Raw genomic sequence first — 19,529 nt, 5'->3', positions numbered from 1 at the left:
CTTTCGCTGCAATTGTATAATTAGCTTTGCATACAGTTGAATCGAATTAAAATGTATGTATATTGCATAATTATAAGTGTATAGCAAGTAGATATATGTTTTTCTCGCTTTATACAAAAACAGAAACACAATATATACACTTCTGTTGTATAAAACTAGAAAAAAATTGTATTTCACTGCAATTGTATAATTCACAATTGTATAATTTTTTGGCCTTTTTCTCTGCAATATTTGAAGTAAAATATTTGTAAATTATATAATTTAGTGTATAACACGAAGATATACATTTTTGCACGTGTATATACAATTTTCTCTCGCTTTATACAAAACAGAAACAGAAATTATACACTTCTGTGTATAAAGCGAGAGAGGCGAGAATGGGAGAGTGGCGAGCGAGACTTCTGGGAGAGAGACGCCTGACAATTTTTTGCCAATGTTTGCTATGGAGCACAATTAAATCAAACCCTAGCTATTCAATTTAATTTAGATTATTAGTTTGCTATTTTATACGATTTTCCCATAATAAAAACCCAAATCCCAAAGCCTATAAAACCCCCAAACGAAATAAATTCACCGGAAAATTCTCATTCATTTTCTCTCACCCTTTTTCCTTTATCGTTAAGCTTCTGCAATTTTCAATTTTCCGTTTAGGGTTCCCTTCGTTTCCCCAAATTCTCTTTCAAATTCCGATGAGATGAACCAAATTTCCGTCGACCGTGCCGGGAAGGATTCATCATCCAAGTCTGTAAACGAAACGGTGAATGGGTCTCACCATTTTACCATCAGGGGTTACTCTTTGGCCAAAGGAATGGGACCGGGAAAGTACATATCTAGCGACATTTTCACCGTTGGTGGGTATGATTGGGCAATTTATTTCTACCCAGATGGTAAAAACATAGAGGATTCTTCAATGTATGTGTCTGTTTTTATAGCATTGGCTAGCGAAGGAACGGATGTTAGGGCGTTGTTTGAGTTGACGATGTTGGATCAGAGTGGAAAAGTGAAACATAAAGTTCATAGCCATTTTGATCGGGCATTGGAAAGTGGACCTTATACTTTGAAATATAGAGGAAGCATGTGGTATGGTTTCTAATGTTTATTTTGTTGATTAATTGCTAACCATGTGTTGAAGATTGGAAATTTTTGTGTGTCTTTTTTTGTGTTGGGGCTTAAAATTGTTCAATTAGGGTTTTGAATTGTATTCTTTTCCCAATTCTGGATAGTTCTTGTAGGTGTAAAAGGTGTCTAATCATGATTCTTTATTGAATTTGGTCTTTGGTTCCTGGTAACCGTACCTGATTTTGTATGTTTTACTTGAGACTGTGTATTGGAGAAAACCTCTATACCTTGTTAAAATAGATGTGTTTTGGTAATGTCCAATCCTACGCCTCAAGATGAAATGTAGTATGATAGTAGCAATAATAAACTGAATAAAGGTTGGGGTTGATCCTACGAGGAGTATGCTTAGGCCAAGTTGTCGAAGAGTGTGAATTTGTGAATTTCTTTAGTTTTCTTCAAATAAAAGAGTGATTGAGTAATTAAATTTTAAACTAGACTATTTTCTATGCAAGAGAATATGACTTGTTGTTTATTTTCTAAGGGACTGGAGTTGTAGGATTGTTGTCTCAATATGGTATATCTATTCATGTATATAAGTATCTTATGATGATTATGATTCAATTGAAATCTACTTACTAGAATTTTCTAGCTTTAGCAAGTTGATCCCTACAAGTTCTTCCAAACTCAAAGAGAGAAATATTAAGACACAATTGATAGACCCAAGTAGGAATTTCTTTATTCGTAGTTCGATTTCATTAATCAAGCATAAAATTTCCTTAATATACTCAATTCCTTACCACTTGTTGAAAACCCAATCCAATTTCCACTCTTCCAAGCAAGAAATAGATTTGTAGGGCTTAATCTAGTGTTTGCAACCACCAAATTAGCAAGTAAGAATGCAAACAAGTAGATAATTACAATCCATGTAATAATAGGCAAGAAATAATACTCGTTCATATTAATGCCATAAGAGTCTAACCCAGCTAGTGGGTTTAGGCGTTTAGCTACTTATTCTAGAAAGAAAAATACAAGATAATGCAATAATAAACATAATTAAAGATTAAGCAAAGAAGAAGATGCAAACTTTTTGGTGAAAATCTCTAAATCCTTCCCAAGTTAGCTATAGATACTTCTCCAAGACTTGAAATATCAAAAACTGCCCAAGAAAATGACCTAATTCCTCAGTGAGTGTGAATTAGTTGTCAATCATATATCATTTCCGTACATGATTAATAAACATTTACCTTATCAATAAAAGATAGAAAAGAAAGTCAATGATTGTGAATAAGTTGTCAAATGTGCTTTCCCAAGATAATCTTGTCTCATGCGTCATGCGAACTAAGCCTTATAAGGAGGACCCATTATTCCAGAGTTTTGAAGGTTGTAGTTGGTCCTAAGAGTTGACCGAGCCATATTTCTTGCTTATAGAAAAGGAAAGATATTTGACCCTCATGTGTGGGTATCAGCTACCTGACTTGGTTTTCTCTGAGTGGTGTCTATTTGCCATTTTGCTTTCCATCTCCTCTCCATTGGTATAATCAAAAAAGATTTGTGATGCATCCACCACTAATTTTTTACTCACCGCCTTCTATACGTTTATGTGTCAATGCAAGAAATTTCATTTCCACCTGGTAAGTTTTGATTATATATATGATAATGAATCTGATATATTCTGGGTACACTCATTGACAAGTTAGGCTTTGATAAGCCTCAAGAAAGTTCACCAGATATTTAGTTGGTGAACTGTATGTCCTTTTGAATCCAAGGTGTTGAAATACTTTTGGAACTGTTTCTTTGTTTTGTCCTTATGAGAACATCTTGTCTGTATTTCAGGGGTTACAAACGATTTTTTAGAAGAGCAAGTTTAGAAACTTCTGACTACCTGAAGGATGATTGCCTTTCCATGCACTGTACTGTTGGAGTTGTCAGAACTCGTGTTGAAGGCCCCAAAAATTATAGTGTTACAATTCCACCTTCAGACATGGGTCAAAGTCTCAAATACTTGCTGGATGCTGAACTTGGTTGTGATATAGTTTTCCGGGTTGGAGAAGAGGCATTTAAGGGTCATAAGTTGATACTTGCTGCTCGGTCTCCTGTATTTAGAGCACAATTCTTTGGCCTTATTGGGAATCCTAAAACGGACGAAGTGGAAATTGAGGATATTGAACCCTCAGTCTTCAAGGTAATTAGTTCATGGTTGAAACATATATAATTAAAGGAAGGTGTGGAAATGGAGAATTTGAGTGATGAAAGGTCTTTTAGGCACATTCCAAATTTAACTTTGATGTTCAACTGGTGCATAGAATATTCTTTTGGGTGATGGGTGGGGGATGTAAGCAACTGGTTTATCAAATATTACACTGTTCATTCTTAAACAGTAGCATGTACCAATACTTTTGATTAATTTTTTTCCTGAATCAGCATGTAGTAGTATGATATTTAGCCTGAGAATATTTGATCTAAAGTTGTTAGAGCACTAATGTTTGTGCAAACAAAGCATTTTTAAAAATAAATTTAGCATTGCTGCTTTAGCTGGTAATTTTATGTTTTAGATAGTTCTAAGTATTCTTAGTTGCTTCTGTGCCAGTCGGTTTTTTCAGGGCAAAGAGAAATACATTAAAGGTAGCTAGTATTTAGCTAAGCAGCGTCATTCCTTAAGGTTTTAGGCTCAGGCTCTTCTTGTTTCGGTCATGGTGTTGCACTTAGCTTCTCCAACTTCTGTTTCTCTCTGCTGTTTTCTATATCTAAACTATATATATTACTTGTGCTAACGTAATAGTCCTTTTTTAGGAGCTGAGATGATTAAGGTGGACTTATTTTGTTATGTAGGCTATGCTTCAGTACATTTATTCTGATGAACTTCCAGATTTGATTGAAATTACTGGCTCTACTTCAACTTGCACTTCTACGATAGTGACACAGCATCTATTGGCAGCAGCCGATCGATTTGGTGTAGATAGGTTGAAAGAGTTATGTGAGGCGAAATTGTGTGAAGAAGTTAATGTGGATACTGTGGCAACAACTCTTTCTCTTGCTGAGCAGCATCGGTGCCCACAACTCAAGGCCATCTGTTTGAAATTTGCAGCTACAAACTTGGGAGGTGCGTGTTCTCCATAGATGTGAGCGGTGAGGCATTTCAGGTTATGTCATTTTTAGTTTTTGTTAGTCAGTTTAACAACAGCATGTTCTTAACTCTGCTTGTTCATGTCAAGTCTGTGTGGAAAATTTATTTTTCGGCTTAAATGTAAATGCCCGGAGAAGTACTCTTATTGTAAATTTCCAGACTGGCAATAGTCTCTTGAAATACTATTGTTAAGGACCCAGCTCCTGTATGAATATCGTCTTAGCTTGAACTTGGTTGCCAATGATTAAGTTCATAGAGATGGGTATCTGTCATTGAGGCAATTTCTTGTTTACCTTGGTCAAAATCCACTGTTAGGGTGTCAAAGAAGTATCTCAAGGAGGTTCCTTGTTGCACAAAACAACTCTTTTATTATTTAATCTGAGCTTCCCGATCAGTTAGTTGATGGCTAGCTTGGAAGATATGAGAGAATATTTTAGTGGTTTTGGCTTCTTCAAGTAGTATCCCTTGGGGAAAACTTAATATCCCTTGGAAACAAAATACATTAACCAAAAATTGTGAACAACATCCAATATTTGACAGCTGATAGGAGTCATTGCTTATGTTACGCCCATTGAGTCTTTGGTGCACATTTTGCAAAGGTAATTTGCACTTCCAATTGACAAAAGGAATCATGATTGATAATTCAATGTGTAGTACTAGACAAAAGTCAGTTGTTTTAGGCAAACTTGCAAATAGCACAGAGTAGCAATAATCTGCTGCCACTTTATCATATAGACACACTGTTAATGTGATTGTTATGTTGGATAAATGGAAACTCAATAATAATAACTGATAAGTAACTTTTCTTGTCATACTAAGAGTCCGTTTGGATTGGCTTAAAAAAGTAGACTTCCTTAAATCAAAAATAAAAAATCAAACTTAAATGACTTTTAAGCCAAAAAAAAAAAAGAAGGTTGGTAGGGGAGACCTACTTTTGGTTTTTGGCTTATTTTAAGTCAATTTGTTACCTTGCCAAACACTTCCGAATGAATTTTAAGTCATTTTTTTACTTATTGTAAGTTATGTTTTATATTTGCCAAACACTTCCAAAACTTAGAAGTAGGTTTGATGACAACTTTTAAGTCGATCCGAACACCCTCTAAGTTTGTTTTTTACTGTGGAGAAGGGCTGGCTTCATTGGAATTTGAGTAGTTGAAGTGCTTTATGAATGTTCTTTTGTATCAATCCATTATGTTTATGATCTTATAAAATCATTGGGGTGAATTTTGAGAAACTGGGAAGCCTTCCAACACTAGAACCGGAGTATGTGCTGTTTTATTTCAGATTCTTGATTTCATGCAACATTCAGTCATTCATTATATTTTAAAGCATATGCTACATAATAGCTAGGACAAGATATTGTGTAATTCTCCAGGCTATTTTCTTGCAGTTGCTGAATTGTTTGATTTCTTTTTCTTTTTTTTACTGAACAGTGGTCATGCAGAAAGATGGATTCAAGCACTTGGAAGAGAGTTGCCCCTTATTGTTGTCAGAGCTGCTGGAAACAGTAGCATCCGTCGATGAGAAGCCAAGTCTGACGTCTAGCAAGAAAAGGAATAGCAGCAGCAGCATCTTTGGACTGGATCTGGCTGCAGATGGCGCGGCAGCAGATTCTGTTAACCTTACCGCTAGGCGGGTGAGGAGGAGGATGTAACCTTTGTGTAATAGTATAGCCTTTGAAGTGTAATGAGAGTTAGGTTGAGAATATGTTAATGGAGAACTCAACTAATGAATAGTTTTTCTTATTGTTATTGGATTTGAGAACAGTTTTAGTGATCTGAATGATAACTTGTGGTGTTAGCCTCATATGTTATATCAGACAGCATAAGGTAGGAGGATAGGTAGGGAAGTGAAGTTTACTAGTTGTGCTTTTCACTACTTTCAGCTTTATTTGAGATGCAATATATGAATGAATATGTAAAAAGTTCTCCCCGATTAGTTATGCTGATACTATTTTTTATCGTCATTTTGGTTTGTTGTACTGAATGAATAAGGTGTATTAGAATAAAAATAGTATTGTTTTGTTCACAAGATAGATTGAAACTATGTATTCTTCACTCTCTCCAAACACGGACCTATAAGATTACGCTGTATATGGTGTTGTCAAATTGTAGTTTATCATATCTTCCAAGGCAATAGAAATACTAGGGTTTGGAAAAAAATTGAAACACTCTTTGATTATTTTTATTTTTTTTCAAACAAAAGCGGAATATTATGAACTTCTAGTGGTTTCACGAGATGGAGAAAATGATCTCTTATAATCGAAATAATGACATATTTAAAATTATTGATCTATAGTACTCGATTCCATTATATACAATCATAACTTCAAAAAATATTGGTGGGCCATAAAAACGGGTCGTCCTCACAAAATTGGACTCCGTACTGACAATCCATTTGTCACATGGATCCAACTATTTCAGATCTTAAACCACCCGATTCTATGGCCCAATTATTATCTCATATGGCCCAACAAGCCCAATCATTGGACTTCTTATAGTACCACACAAATAATGCATTCATCCCACCAAATGATTAATGGAAGAAGAAAAATTACATAAAATATATAACTTAAAGATATCATAATTTCTAAAATTTTCTATCATTTAAAGAAAGGGAAAAAGGTCTGAAACAGATGTGAACTACGATCGAAATTAATGTTACGATATCAAATTTAGAAAATAACCTTTTACCCATGCACTATTTAATCGTGTAATTTAAAGGTATGTGTTCACGTGGACATAAAAAATATTGCACAATTATATATAGTAATATGTCCACGTGGGCACATGTATACCTTTAAAATACAATATTAAATAGTTTGGTGGTAAAAAATACACTAATAAATAGTTCGGGGACAAAAGGTCCTCCATAAAATTTAGTATTGTTATAACAATTTCGGCCAAAGTTGAAGTATTTTTCATACCATTTTTCCTTAAAGAAATTCCTCTCGAATACATTTCCTCTCATTAGGTAATGTATCAGACAACCAAGAAAAGTATTCGAGAGCAATAAAAAATTTAGAATTTTAAAAACTTATGATGAAGACTGAAGAGTGTCTTCTTCTTTTTATTCATACTTTGTTATTTCTAACATTCCACATGATATGTTAAAAATAACAAGATTAAATGATGTTTTGGTACATCCAATTTATCTTTCGTTTAAGAAAACTTAATTTTTTTATAAAAAAAATTGTGCTAAATTAAAACAAGATAAACAAATTAAAACGGATGATATTATTTGCTTACAAAAATGTCTTAGCTTTAAAACAACCACACAATGTTTTTTGAGGCTAAAAATGTTATGTTATGTTAATGATCATGTGGCATTACGGATCCGTACCCTCAACACCACTTGCTAACAATGTGGGCTTTGTTTTGTCTATTTATAGTCTTCAAATCATTGGGCCTATTAAGCCTTCATTCATCTATTTGGGCCAGTAGGTGAATATAGGCCCACTGACCCAGCCATTGTCAACATCAACTCACTGCTCATTGCCATTCTTTTTCCCACTCACCCGCTTCGTCACGAGAATCAATAATATTCTCACTTATTCTTCACTTTGTCGATTGATCATAAAAGCTTGACACATAAATTAAAGGGCGAGTTAACTTTGTTCGATTCATTAAAAATAATGTTACTTACGTTTCAATACGCAAATACATAAGAGTATATCGAACTGTTTTTTTTTTATATACGATTATTATAATAACCTTATATATAATAATTAATTTTAGAATTAAATAAGATAATCTATTTTTAAAATCTAAAATCCACAGTCCCTTTTTTTTCTCACCAACCATTCTGCTTTAGACGTGGCCTTAATTTCCATGACAAATAAAGAAATTTGGCGGTAGGGGCGGTGCTTGACTTTGACTCTTATCATAAAATAAATATAAATTACATTAACAAATAATTAAATTGAATTAGTTGGAAGTATATTGAAGATGTATATTTAGATGCATACATTTTTGTTATTAAATATATTAAAATAGGTATAGAGGCGAGCGAGCGAGACAAAAGGGGAAGCAAGTGAGAATAATAAATTTCAAATACATGTAAATCACGCTATATATATATTGTATCTGCAATTAGTGATGTAGCCACATGGTTGTCAGGTGTCTAATTGGAAACCCTTCGTCAAACCTCTTTTTCTGTACAAACAAATAAAATGATATTCAAAATAATTAAATAACATATTTTAGACACCGTTAGAGCTTAACACAATAAACTCTTATAACCTAGTGTTTTCAGTAGTGTTCGATCTAACTAGCAACAAAAAAATTCAACCACTATCTGTAATATTATATGTAATTTGTGTGATTCACATGTATATGTGGCATCACATACATAAAAGAGTGACGAACGAGATTTGTTATATACCTAAGTATACGTAGACCCATTAGGATACAATGTTATCTAGAACAAACTACACATACATATAACTTTAATCATTGAGATACATATATCTGAACGCAATCGTGCACCTAAGCAATTAACTCCTAAAACGAAATACGACTTCGAAAACAGAACCTACCTCAGTAATTCGACACGTGGCAAAAATACAATGATTGTCGACGAATAAAGAATGGACACGTGTCAAACAATTGGTGAAACACGCCATGAAGCACTCAAATGGTCTATGGAAGGTATAGTTTTTGTAAGGCCGTAAATTCCAGAAACTTCGAGCCAACTCGTGGTTGTAATTAAAATGACGGGAAAAAAATCATTTTAACGGCCAATATCATGCCACGTGTACTTTAACGCCACATCAGCATCCGACGTGTCATCCTCATTGGCTCGAAATTGATTCTCCTTCTTTTTTTTTTCTCTCTAATAAAAACGTTTAGGGCACCTTTCAAATATTTTCGCCAACAAAACACAGAGAGCAGTGAGATTATTAGTGAATTTTTCATCATTTTTATTGTGATTTTTTGCGAAGTTGTGGGAATGAATGGAAGTGAATTAGGTGAAGGAAGTATGAAAATGGAGGTAATAGAGAAGGAGAAATTAGTGTATATGTGGGGGTATTTACCGGGAGCTATGCCGCAGAGGTCGCCGTTGTTGTCTCCGATTATTGTAGGAGTTCCACAGCAAGGTATTGGTAATGCAGGAAATTACTCATGGAAGGATGTATGCGGTGGTGGTTGTGGATTTGCTATGGCTATTTCAGGTGATATATATATATATATTCCTTCCGTTTTTAGTTTAATTTTCTGTTTTCGATTGAGCATGTGTTTGTTTGGGTTTGGGTTAGCTTACGCACACCTCGATTAATTTTATGGATGCTTGTGCTTTGATGTTTTAGAGAAGTAGAAGAGTTTCAATTTTCTCATGTTTGATTAGTCAAATAGTCACTGTGCGAAACTTTTTTGTTTTTGTAATGTGGAAAAGCCAAAAAATGCTTATAAACTGATCATACCAGCTTACAAGCTTAGTCATGGATATTATTTGAAATGAAGTTTGGATTGTTTTGTAGCATTTCATGTGCTCTCTAATTTATGTGACACTTTTCACTTCTCGAAATTCAAACTGTGTGTACTTAGAGTAGCATTTCAGAATGTATTTGACCAACATCTTTTGTATAGTTTTTGAATGTCAAAATTTCAATAGTAAAAAATATTGAGTTAATCTAATCCAATTTTAGCTTCAAAAATTAGTCAAATTCGCTCTTATGAAGGAATTGGGATGGGGAGTAACTGATTGTTTCAACTAAGGTTGTACTGGATATCACTTCATAGTACTAAGTCCTACATTGGATTTCAAATAATCATCTTTACGGTTTCCCATCTTGTTATTAAATCTGTGCTACTTGACTTACCTAAATTGCACCTACTATGCTGTTTTTTACTACTCTTTATCAGATTCTGGAAAGATCATTACATGGGGTTCAACTGATGATCTAGGACAATGCTATGTGACATCAGGGAGACATGGGGTAATTCACTAACTTTGCTTACTCCGCTTAATGACTACTTATACGTGACAAATCAAAACTACCTGCAATTTCTTACTTTTGAAGGAAATTCCGGAGCCTTTTCCCCTTCCTGATGAAATTTCTATAGTAAAAGCCGCAGCGGGTTGGGCACATTGTGTTGCTGTTACAGGTACCCTAAGCAATGTTAATGTTAGTGGTGCCATTAATCTTTGAGAAACTTGAAGCTTGTGTATTTTGTGACTTGGATTTTTAGATGTGGAAGTACATCTACTTCAGCTTCCATTATGATCTCCTCCTTCACTAGATTTGGGTACTTGTTATTCTGCTGAAAAGATACAGGATTGACTATCTTATGTGTCCCGTATTGCTTGAGGGATGGGTTGTTTGTCACCGCTTGAGGTAGATTTTAGGATTAAGTTAGGCCTAAAGTGCATTTCTTATCATGATATTAGTGTCAAAGCCTGTTTCTTGTGTCGCGATGTTCGGCCATTAAGTTATGATATGTTATCTATACTCTGTTTGGCAGGGGTTGCAGGGTGTTAAGTGTCCCACATTTGGTTGAGGAGTGAGTTGTTTGTCTTCTTATATGTTCTTGGCAATCGTCACCCTTTGAACTAACTTTGGGGTTGAGTTAGGCTCAATGTCCATTTTTTTTTTGATTAGTGAGCTCTGGTGTGTAATATTTGTATATTTGTTACCATGGTTTATATGTTCTATTTTTATTTGTTTTCATAATCCTCATTCCAACGTGTTTATGGAACCTTAAATGCAGAAACTGGAGAAGTTTATACATGGGGGTGGAAGGAATGCATTCCTTCTGGAAAGTTTCTTGGGGAGCAAGTCGTAGACAAGGAGGTAAGCGACGGGCAGAGTTCATTCCCAGCACAGCAAGGTATTTTGGATTGGCTTCACTGTCAGAAAGAAGCACAATCTGCTATTTACATTTTACATAGTAATATTTTGAAGATTAACTTTATCACAGTAAGCCCTCACCCCCAGGGATCGAGATCCAAGGTTGGAGCAGCACCTGGTATAGAGACTAGAGGGGGAGAGGATGGTGCAAAACGTAGACGGGTATCATCAGTGAAGCAACCAGCTGAGAGCTCATCCTCAGGTGATGAAGGTCTCTCAGCATTGCCATGTTTGGTCACACTGAATCCAGGGGTGCGGATTGTTAGTGTAGCAGCTGGTGGGCGGCATACACTAGCATTATCAGGTAAATTTGTGTATGTCTTGGATAAACTTCCTTCAACGCATCATACAATTGTCTTTGCGTTCCTGGAATATCATTTGTGTACAGTGCCCTTTATGAATTATACAGTTACATTGCCAAAGATTTTCCAAAGAGGAATAACATTTTTCTTTTTTTAGATATAGGACAAGTGTGGGGTTGGGGATATGGAGGGGAAGGACAGCTTGGCCTAGGCTCCAGGATTCGAATGGTGTCCTCCCCACATCCTGTGCCATGCATTGATTCTTCTTCTTTGCGGAAAGAGAGAGCTATTGGCCTTTCTCACGGATGTCCGGGGTCAGAGGGACAAGGCCTCAGAGTTCCTGGGAATTACATCAAGAGAATTGCCTGTGGGGGCCGACACAGTGCAGTAATTACAGGTTTGTTTTCTAGTTCTTGGGTAGATTATTAGGATATTCAGTCAGTTGGTTATACTAATATTTCAGCACTTGCTTATTACAACGAATATTAATCATCACTTATCAGTTGCCTACTTCGTGTTGAATATACATGTTTATTTTTCATATGACTGATGTTTTTACTCTTTCAATGTGTTCTCTATTGGTACATTGTAATATACAGCGTCCCTCTTGCAGTCCTATAATTTATTTCTACAATAATTTCTACTTATAATTTATTGCTGCTGAATTTCAAGGTAGATGCTGGAGCCTTGTTAACTTTTGGTTGGGGATTGTATGGACAGGTGAGTTTCTTGGGATCAGTTTATTTCATAGTGGATTTAAGCACTGGAGTTATTTAAAATAAGCTATATTCTTGATGAAACAATAACCACATCTTTTTTCTTCGCGTGCGCGCGCATGTGCCTACATCCATCATATGTGTTGTGTATATCCATCTCGTATGTGTAATAAAGTAAAGTAACATATGCCTTGTGATATTATTTTCTTCTACACCCAATTGGGCTGAACTTGAAAAAATTTGCATCCACTATGTCGTAGCGCGATGATCTTTTTGAACAGTAGAAACTTGAAACTTGACCACAACAATACTTACGTATTTCCACTTCTTCCATAAGAAAGAATGTGTGTGTATATATATATTACCTAACAAGAGAAAGAAGAAGGAATATCAACTCTGTGAGCTCCTTATGCCAATGCCTGAAGTTGAATTTGAATTGAGAATTTTCCTAAAGGTGCTATGAACTTGGGAAGGCATAGTAAACTAATGGTAATTGTAGGACCTCCCTAAAACTATATATAATCATATGTTCCCTTTTGATATGTTATAGGATTCTCTTATTTCCGTTTATTAAATAGTATATTAAGCATTGATGCTGCATTTTCCAGTGTGGTCAAGGGAGTACAGATGATGAGCTAAGTCCCACGTGTGTATCTTCATTACTTGGCATCAGGATAGAAAGTGTAGCTGCAGGGCTCTGGCACACTGTATGTATTTCTGCTGATGGTGATGTATATGCATTTGGAGGGAATCAATTTGGGCAGTTAGGCACTGGGGCCGAGCAGGCTGAGGTACAATTTTGAACTTCTGTTCTTTCCCTCCTATCCAACCCTGTAGCTCGTTAGTACTGTTAATATGAGAGGCTTCTAAAATCTGGGTAACATATCATACGGAGAAGTGTGATTTGCTTACTTGGAAATACTGGCAAAGTTGATTTTCCGCGGGTTAGGTTTGTCACAATAAATTTCACATAAGTGCACAGTAGGACATTACCCCTTCAGTAGCTTTTCTATGTTATTTCACTATACCAAAACTCCTGCAGATCTTATACAATCTAGGATAATAAATTTTACTTTTTACCTATATCAGACACTACCTCGGCTCCTGGATGCTCCAAGTTTGGAAAACATGCATGTGAAAGTTGTATCTTGTGGAGCACGCCATACTGCTGTAATCACAGGTATGACTCGTATCTGCATCTTAAAAACTTTTCTCCTGCTAGACATACTATGTTTAGACTCATCAGAAGCTTCAGGTAATTGATGGGGCTAATTAGATGAAAATTAAGGTGACAAATGAGTGTGTCAGTATAGAGTTGAGAAACTTCAATATTGAAGAATAGTTGGAAATGTAACAGCCTGCTAATTAGTCCAGTGAATATGATAATGGGGAAGTAATCTTTTCTGTTGGTGAGCGGTTTCACAAACCTCTTGCAAATGGCTATATCTATGTAGTGGATTCTCTGTTTGTAATTATGTAATTTTTAGGAGAGATCTCTTTCATTGATTAATAGAGTAGACTTGATGGGGTCCACCCATGGCAGCATAAATTCTTGATGTACATTAACTAAAGACTTGTAAAAACTTATAGTTGGACAAGCTTGAGCTGCTACAAGGTCCCCAATTTCATTGGCTGAACGCGCATAATACCCTTTTTCCCAAAACTTGTTTTCTTTATTATGATCAATAACTTGGGGTTTACTTTCTTGATTTGATATGTAACTATCATAAATACATAGTTGAGATATCCGAGGGGAGGAGTTAAACGTCACTCACTGAAGTGATTTCTCCTATAGCCAACACATGGTTGTTGAGGTGTAGGAAACTGTCTTTCTTAAACCTACATGGTCAACAAGGCATAAAGCTTACATGATTGTTTTTAGTGGTGTGGTGAGTAACTGGAAAGAAAATGGATGCAGTCACACTCTTTCTGTAGGTCAAAATTTACTGTATCGTTCAGATAAGCTGCTCAGTTAGCTATCTTCTGGATGTATAGCAACTAACGTCTTAACAGTTGTTCATTCTATAGAGAGTGTTTCTTCTTTTTGTTAAGCTCATAACCTTTCTCCTGTTTGTTTTATGAAGGTGATAGCAAAGTATTCTGCTGGGGGTGGAACAAGTATGGTCAGGTAGCCATAGGTGTTTCACTAGTTTGTCAAGTTCAATTGTTTGGCATTATACAAGTGTTTACGAGCTATTGAACAAATGAATTCATTCATCTTTGTGCAGCTTGGACTGGGTGATGTGATCGATCGAAATATTCCATCCCAAGTCTCAATGGATGATCATGTACCGATAACTGTTGCTTGTGGATGGTGGCACACACTTCTACTAGCTGAATCACCTACTTGAACTACTACTCATCTTATCGATGCAAATTCACCAGTTTTGCTAGGTTAGGTACCTTTGGTTCTCAATTCAAGATTTGATATGTGCATATGGTACATATAGTAGTTTGCTTGCATATATATATATATATACACACACTAGCATGGAGTTAAATTCTTTAGTTGCAACAATATGGTGGTCATCGTCATCCTACCAATGCAGCAACATGCAAAGAAAGATATCGTCTACCTATCGTGTCATGTCAACTTAGGATACAGTGTAAATCCTCCTCGCTACTGGATTTTCTGATGTATCGAAGACACTCTGGTATGTTAGAGCAGCAACTATTATAGCTTTTAAGGGTACTCTTTTCTGGTTCAGATGTTGTTAGACTGTTGTAATTTATCAATCTTCTGTCTCTGATGTTTAGAGTTTGTGCATGTATATAATGGTGTGGTTTGAAGGTTTTCTTATTTTTTCATTTAGTTAATAGTTTTAGCCAAAGTTTCAGTTACAAGGCAAGTGAATTGGTTTATGAATTATGATGTCAAAAATCATGTCAAAAGCAATGAAAGACAAATTGTGTGCTTTCAACTTGAGTGACATCTTACTTCATGAATCCATGGTATTACACAACCAAAAAAAGAAAATGGTTCAATTAGAAGGATGCTCATTTCCAAATATGATGAACCTCAAAACAAGCCATTAAAGTTAAAACATAGTTACTACTTCCTGTACACAAGTTCTCAAAATCAGTAATATTCACATAACCATATGAATACGTGGTAGCGTACAGAGAAGGGACCTTTAATCAAGAGGCCGCGAGCCAAAACATGACACAGGAAGAAATGGCAAGGAAGAACCATGAGAGGAAAGCCAAAGCTACTGAAATTTGAAACATATGGCAGGACAGCTTAGGGGTGGATATGCACATATTTGTATCTTTAATAATCAAAACTACCACGCCGGCTGATGAGCATGCAGCAGCAAGTGATAAAATGGCTGTCACCTGCATCATGATAATATTTACAACATGAATGTAAAATATGTCCAGAAATTACATGCAAAATGATAATCTATTAGTAATCTTATTTAACATAAGAGGAGTTCTTTTTTTTTTTTTAGATAACCAATTAGTAGTATGCCTAAGTTTGCCATAAGACCTTCTCCCTCTTGGAAATTGGCTGATCAAAAGGATTTTACTTCACTTTAAGGAAGTCAACGATCAGCGTTACATTAGCTTGCGCTGATGCATAGAATACAGGACAATATAGGATGATAATTAAGTGAAGTAGCATTATATTGGTTTAGCCAGAATTCACTATCCTTTAGCACAGTAATAGAGCAGTTGGATTAGATATGATGCATCTCCATGTTCATTTTATGTAATATTACATAATCTCCAGTAGGATCTCAAAGATTCACGAATCGGAAAAGCATTCCAATATCTTGCAAGTTTTACTGTATCAGACTTCAAACAACTAAAAATGCTGAACTGCTAGGATTGAATATTGCAAAAACAGAAACTGTTCCAGCAGAAGATATCATTCTTCTTTCCTAGAAGCTGATATAGCCAAAGACTAGAGTGAGCAACATCATTTTACTAGTCACTCTCAGAAGGTCTATTATTAGTGCAGTTACCAGAAACCATAACTCTTCCCCTGATATGAGACCTTTTAAAGGCATAGATTAGTGACAACAACACCATACCAGTATACACACGTGGGATCTGCAGAGAGTGGAGGTGTACGAGACCTTACACCCTACCTTTGTGAGGTACGAGACCATAAGTTTGCTCTCTATCTCATAACAAATCAATGAAGTTGGCTCTTTTGACTCTAACAAGCTTGTTGGAATGGATACAACCTTGGATCTTCATGAGCGATACAAGGTGGCTTTTTTTTTTTAAAAAAAAAAGAAGTGAGAAAAGACGTGTTAAAGCAAAAGAAAATAATAGTACTACCTATATAACCTACTACTACATACTAAAGATATAAATAAACATATTGAATAGAGACAAGACATTATCACATTTCATATATAACCTATATAGAATGGTTTGCTAGTTTGTATTACTTGTATCAGTTCAAGTGCTAAAACTTAGTATCCAAAAATTTTACTCTAGCCTCCCTAATGATGGTATATTTCATGTAATACTGATCCTGCTTTACTTGCTTTTCTTAGGAGTTCCTATAATTGGAAAAGATGATTCCGTCTTTGAATTTAGGAGCTTTCATCAATTAATTCCCATTATACTTGGAACGTTTACTAGACTCGGCACATAAAGTCATCTTTAGGTTATAACAGCTACATGTATCACCACAGCGCGCACACATAATTTTTTCTTTTCCTTTGAGGGGGAATGTTGATATATTTCGATGTAAGTTCTTATACTGATAGACTAGAAAAGGAATATATCTGCAACACTTCTCACCTAATTGGTGCAAGTGCTAAAAGATTACCCTCTGATAAGCATCTATGCATAAAATAGAAAATAGAAAGGAGAAGATTACCCAATCACCGATTACAAGCAAGCTCAGAAAGACGTAATTCCTTAGATCTCTTTTCAATCTTAAGGCATGAATATCCAAGCAGGCAAGTGAGAAGCTCCATATTACTTGCAGCCCCATGGATGCAATTAAATAGCTGAACCAAGAAAATCATGTTGTAGGAACATGAGCAAAACTATAAGCTTATTGAACAACATAAGAGACAGAAATTACTACGTGAAACTGAATGCATTTCACTTGGCAAATTGTCAAAGGCAAAGCAACTTTACTGCTAAGAAAGAGCGTTCAGCTAGAAAGTCATGATTTGAAAAGAAAATTGATCAGAGAACAGAACTAAAAGACAGTAAAAAGAAAAGAAACAATAGGAAATTTACTAAACATATTGGAAAATACTAATGGAAACAGACTAATACTTTCAGAAGCAACTAGTTAGAAATTTTAGCCTATAATGGATTTCCTAAGTGTCCAATAACAACGATTCAAATCACTCTTTAATGTGCACTGAGAACTACTACAGATTCTCAAAGGTGAGGCAAGTTAACCTACTATTGAATTATAGCTAATTGTCATATCTGGTCTGATTGATGGAAAATCCTGCTAGACTGATTACCGAAGGCTACCATCGCTAAGGAATATAAATGCATTTAATCCATGAAACTAGGCTCTCATGTAGCCAGAGTCCAAGTTCGAAAACAAATGTGTATTTCCAATATTTGGAGAGCAAATTATGACTTGAAGCCAAAGACTGAAACCTTCGGCATTCAAAGGGTCACAACTTTGTTTTTACGGAGAGAAAACTGAAAGGAGGATATGAATATGTTGAACGATTACGGAGGGAAAGTTCAGCAACTGGGGATAGATAAGGCATGTTCTCTCACGCTATAATAGCCTATGGATTATATTATTATAATATTTCCAATAAAGATGTTTGATAAGGAGGAAAACATTTTCCAGAAATGTCTAACGACTTCCCCATTTTTGATTGATCAAATGTCTTGGAAACTATTTTTCTCTAGAAAATGACTTCCCTGATGAAATCAGAGAAAATAAGTTTCAGAAGTGGCATTTGCTTATTATCTCCACCCCCATCCCCTCTCCTCCTCCCCCACCTTACAACACCCTGAACTCACCCCAACCCTTCATCTCCCACTACCCCACCAAGCTCTTGGTACAATATTTTCTATTTACTTAACAAACACAAGAAATTAAGTAAGAATGCCATTTATCGAGAATTCTTTTTTTCCTCGGAAAACATTTCCTTCATTACCAACTACACCCTAAATCTACAAACTACCAAAATTTGGCATAAGTACCAAAGTTTACCAAAGTAATGTAATCTTTAGCTCAGATTGATTAAATGGCGCTTTGTTACGTCTGATGAAAATAACTAATAAGTAATAACTTCCCCCTTCACCCATCCAAAGAAAGGCAACCAATAACAAAATGTTTAGTGCAGCAAAAAAACTGGAACTGTAAACGTCACTTTCACAAATTAAACACTAAAACTTCCAACAACAACAACCAAAAAATCCATAAACATAGCCCCATATATTTGTATGTGTTTATGTGTGCATTACCACACCCACTTCAATCTATTCCACTTCCTTTTATCATCATCAACAACAACATACCTAATGTATTCCCAAAACTGCAGCCTGGAGAGGGTAATGTGAATTTTCGCTATTTGAAAATAGTAAATACACTCAGATAAACCTCCTTAGTCCTACCTAACTCCATGCTTCCAACACACCCATCACAAATCAGTTCATTTTGTTCATAAAAAAGGAAACTAACAAAGCTATAAATAGTAATAGAGAGAGATAAGGAGACACTACCAAAAAGCAGTACAAGTGGCGAAACCATGAGAAGAAGCCATTACAACCATAGAAGCAGCAGCAAATAAACACTGACCCATTCGCAATACCAACCCACTCACTCTACCTGGACCTCCAAACAACTCCTTCATCCTCTTTCTCTCTCTCTTTATCGCTATAACTATATCGAATGCTTGTTCATTTACCACAAAATCACATACAAACTCCTTTACAATACTAAAACCCTAGATCCGATCAAATTGATGTTGATTTTTTTTATGGGTATTGATTACATGAACAGTTCGAATCTACAAAAGAAAAAAAAAATGGAGTTTGAAAGGGATATGTTCTTAAGGTCTTCAATAACAACTTTGAGTATGACTACTCAGACTGATGCTACTTTATTTTAACACTAAGAATATTTGTTCTTATTTTAACACTAAGAATATTTGTTCTCATTTATATTTTTAGTATCGAATATAATTTTTCAACGAACTAGATTTAATCATAAATGATCATATCACCATTAATTATATAACTCGGTATGAAATTTTTTCAATTTTTTTTTAAAATATTTTAATTATATAAGGTCTATTAGTAATATAACTCGACATGAAATTATGCTGAATTATCTATCTCATTAAATAATTTTGAACTGATATAAAAATGCCTTTAGAAAATTCAAAACAACTTTAGAGGTTATTTATAATGATGTTGATTGGTATAGGAGTTCTAAATGACTATGGGCTAAGAATCTAAAAATATTAACAATTATAATATGAGAATAAATTGACTCTAAAATCTAAATATTTAACAATATTCACACT

The 19,529-nt window shown here is 35.1% G+C and overlaps 3 protein-coding genes across 6 annotated transcripts; 2 read left to right on the top strand and 1 right to left on the bottom strand.

The window, feature by feature from the left end:
* Positions 1–554: 554 nt before the first annotated feature.
* LOC101249364 (BTB/POZ and MATH domain-containing protein 3) lies at positions 555–6,149 on the top strand. 3 transcript variants are annotated; one of them, XM_004239865.5, is made up of 4 exons: positions 555–1,080; positions 2,893–3,241; positions 3,889–4,159; positions 5,617–6,149. In XM_004239865.5, exons 1-4 carry the CDS (start codon positions 695–697, stop codon positions 5,835–5,837), a joined length of 1,227 nt encoding a protein of 408 aa, XP_004239913.1. In that variant the 5' UTR covers positions 555–694; the 3' UTR covers positions 5,838–6,149. The 3 variants fall into 3 exon arrangements, with proteins under 3 accessions (XP_004239913.1, XP_010321433.1, XP_010321434.1); XM_010323131.4 differs by having other exon boundaries at positions 563–1,080; positions 3,889–4,185; XM_010323132.4 differs by having other exon boundaries at positions 568–1,080; positions 3,889–4,199.
* Positions 6,150–9,034: 2,885 nt separating this feature from the next.
* LOC101249643 (ultraviolet-B receptor UVR8) lies at positions 9,035–14,851 on the top strand. Of its 2 annotated transcripts, none has more exons than XM_010323134.4 (11): positions 9,035–9,356; positions 10,048–10,121; positions 10,206–10,290; positions 10,894–10,976; positions 11,121–11,337; positions 11,493–11,732; positions 12,012–12,055; positions 12,660–12,842; positions 13,141–13,231; positions 14,136–14,179; positions 14,280–14,851. In XM_010323134.4, exons 1-11 carry the CDS (start codon positions 9,134–9,136, stop codon positions 14,400–14,402), a joined length of 1,407 nt encoding a protein of 468 aa, XP_010321436.1. In that variant the 5' UTR covers positions 9,035–9,133; the 3' UTR covers positions 14,403–14,851. The 2 variants fall into 2 exon arrangements, with proteins under 2 accessions (XP_010321436.1, XP_004239914.1); XM_004239866.5 differs by having other exon boundaries at positions 9,059–9,356; positions 10,894–11,013; positions 11,104–11,337.
* A 177-nt stretch (positions 14,852–15,028) lies between these two features.
* On the bottom strand, positions 15,029–19,205 carry LOC101249920 (CASP-like protein 5B1). Its single transcript, XM_004239867.5, has 3 exons — positions 18,724–19,205; positions 16,892–17,024; positions 15,029–15,387 (listed from the first exon to the last, which is right to left on the bottom strand). The coding sequence occupies exons 1-3, from the start codon at positions 18,852–18,854 to the stop codon at positions 15,190–15,192; spliced, it is 462 nt and encodes a 153-aa protein (XP_004239915.1). The 5' UTR covers positions 18,855–19,205; the 3' UTR covers positions 15,029–15,189.
* Positions 19,206–19,529: the final 324 nt, after the last annotated feature.

The sequence above is a fragment of the Solanum lycopersicum genome, chromosome 5, assembly GCF_036512215.1.
Source record: "Solanum lycopersicum chromosome 5, SLM_r2.1".
Classification (NCBI taxonomy): Eukaryota; Viridiplantae; Streptophyta; class Magnoliopsida; order Solanales; family Solanaceae; genus Solanum; species Solanum lycopersicum.
This window is presented reverse-complemented; position numbering and strand designations above follow the sequence as displayed.

What these genes read in the sequence shown, in the direction of transcription:
- LOC101249364 (XM_004239865.5), top strand. Translation starts at nt 695, where the DNA reads ATGAACCAAATTTCCGTCGACCGTGCCGGGAAGGATTCATCATCCAAG. An exon ending in TTGAACCCTCAGTCTTCAAG is followed by an intron (nt 3,242 to 3,888) that starts GTAATTAGTTCA and finishes TTTGTTATGTAG; the next exon opens with GCTATGCTTCAGTACATTTA. An exon ending in TGCAGCTACAAACTTGGGAG is followed by an intron (nt 4,160 to 5,616) that starts GTGCGTGTTCTC and finishes TTTACTGAACAG; the next exon opens with TGGTCATGCAGAAAGATGGA.
- LOC101249643 (XM_004239866.5), top strand. Translation starts at nt 9,134, where the DNA reads ATGAATGGAAGTGAATTAGGTGAAGGAAGTATGAAAATGGAGGTAATA. An exon ending in GCATACACTAGCATTATCAG is followed by an intron (nt 11,338 to 11,492) that starts GTAAATTTGTGT and finishes TTCTTTTTTTAG; the next exon opens with ATATAGGACAAGTGTGGGGT. An exon ending in GTTGGGGATTGTATGGACAG is followed by an intron (nt 12,056 to 12,659) that starts GTGAGTTTCTTG and finishes TGCATTTTCCAG; the next exon opens with TGTGGTCAAGGGAGTACAGA.
- LOC101249920 (XM_004239867.5), bottom strand. Translation starts at nt 18,854, where the DNA reads ATGAAGGAGTTGTTTGGAGGTCCAGGTAGAGTGAGTGGGTTGGTATTG. An exon ending in GCCACTTGTACTGCTTTTTG is followed by an intron (nt 17,025 to 18,723) that starts GTAGTGTCTCCT and finishes TTCTTGGTTCAG; the next exon opens with CTATTTAATTGCATCCATGG. An exon ending in TGCTTGTAATCGGTGATTGG is followed by an intron (nt 15,388 to 16,891) that starts GTAATCTTCTCC and finishes ATCATGATGCAG; the next exon opens with GTGACAGCCATTTTATCACT.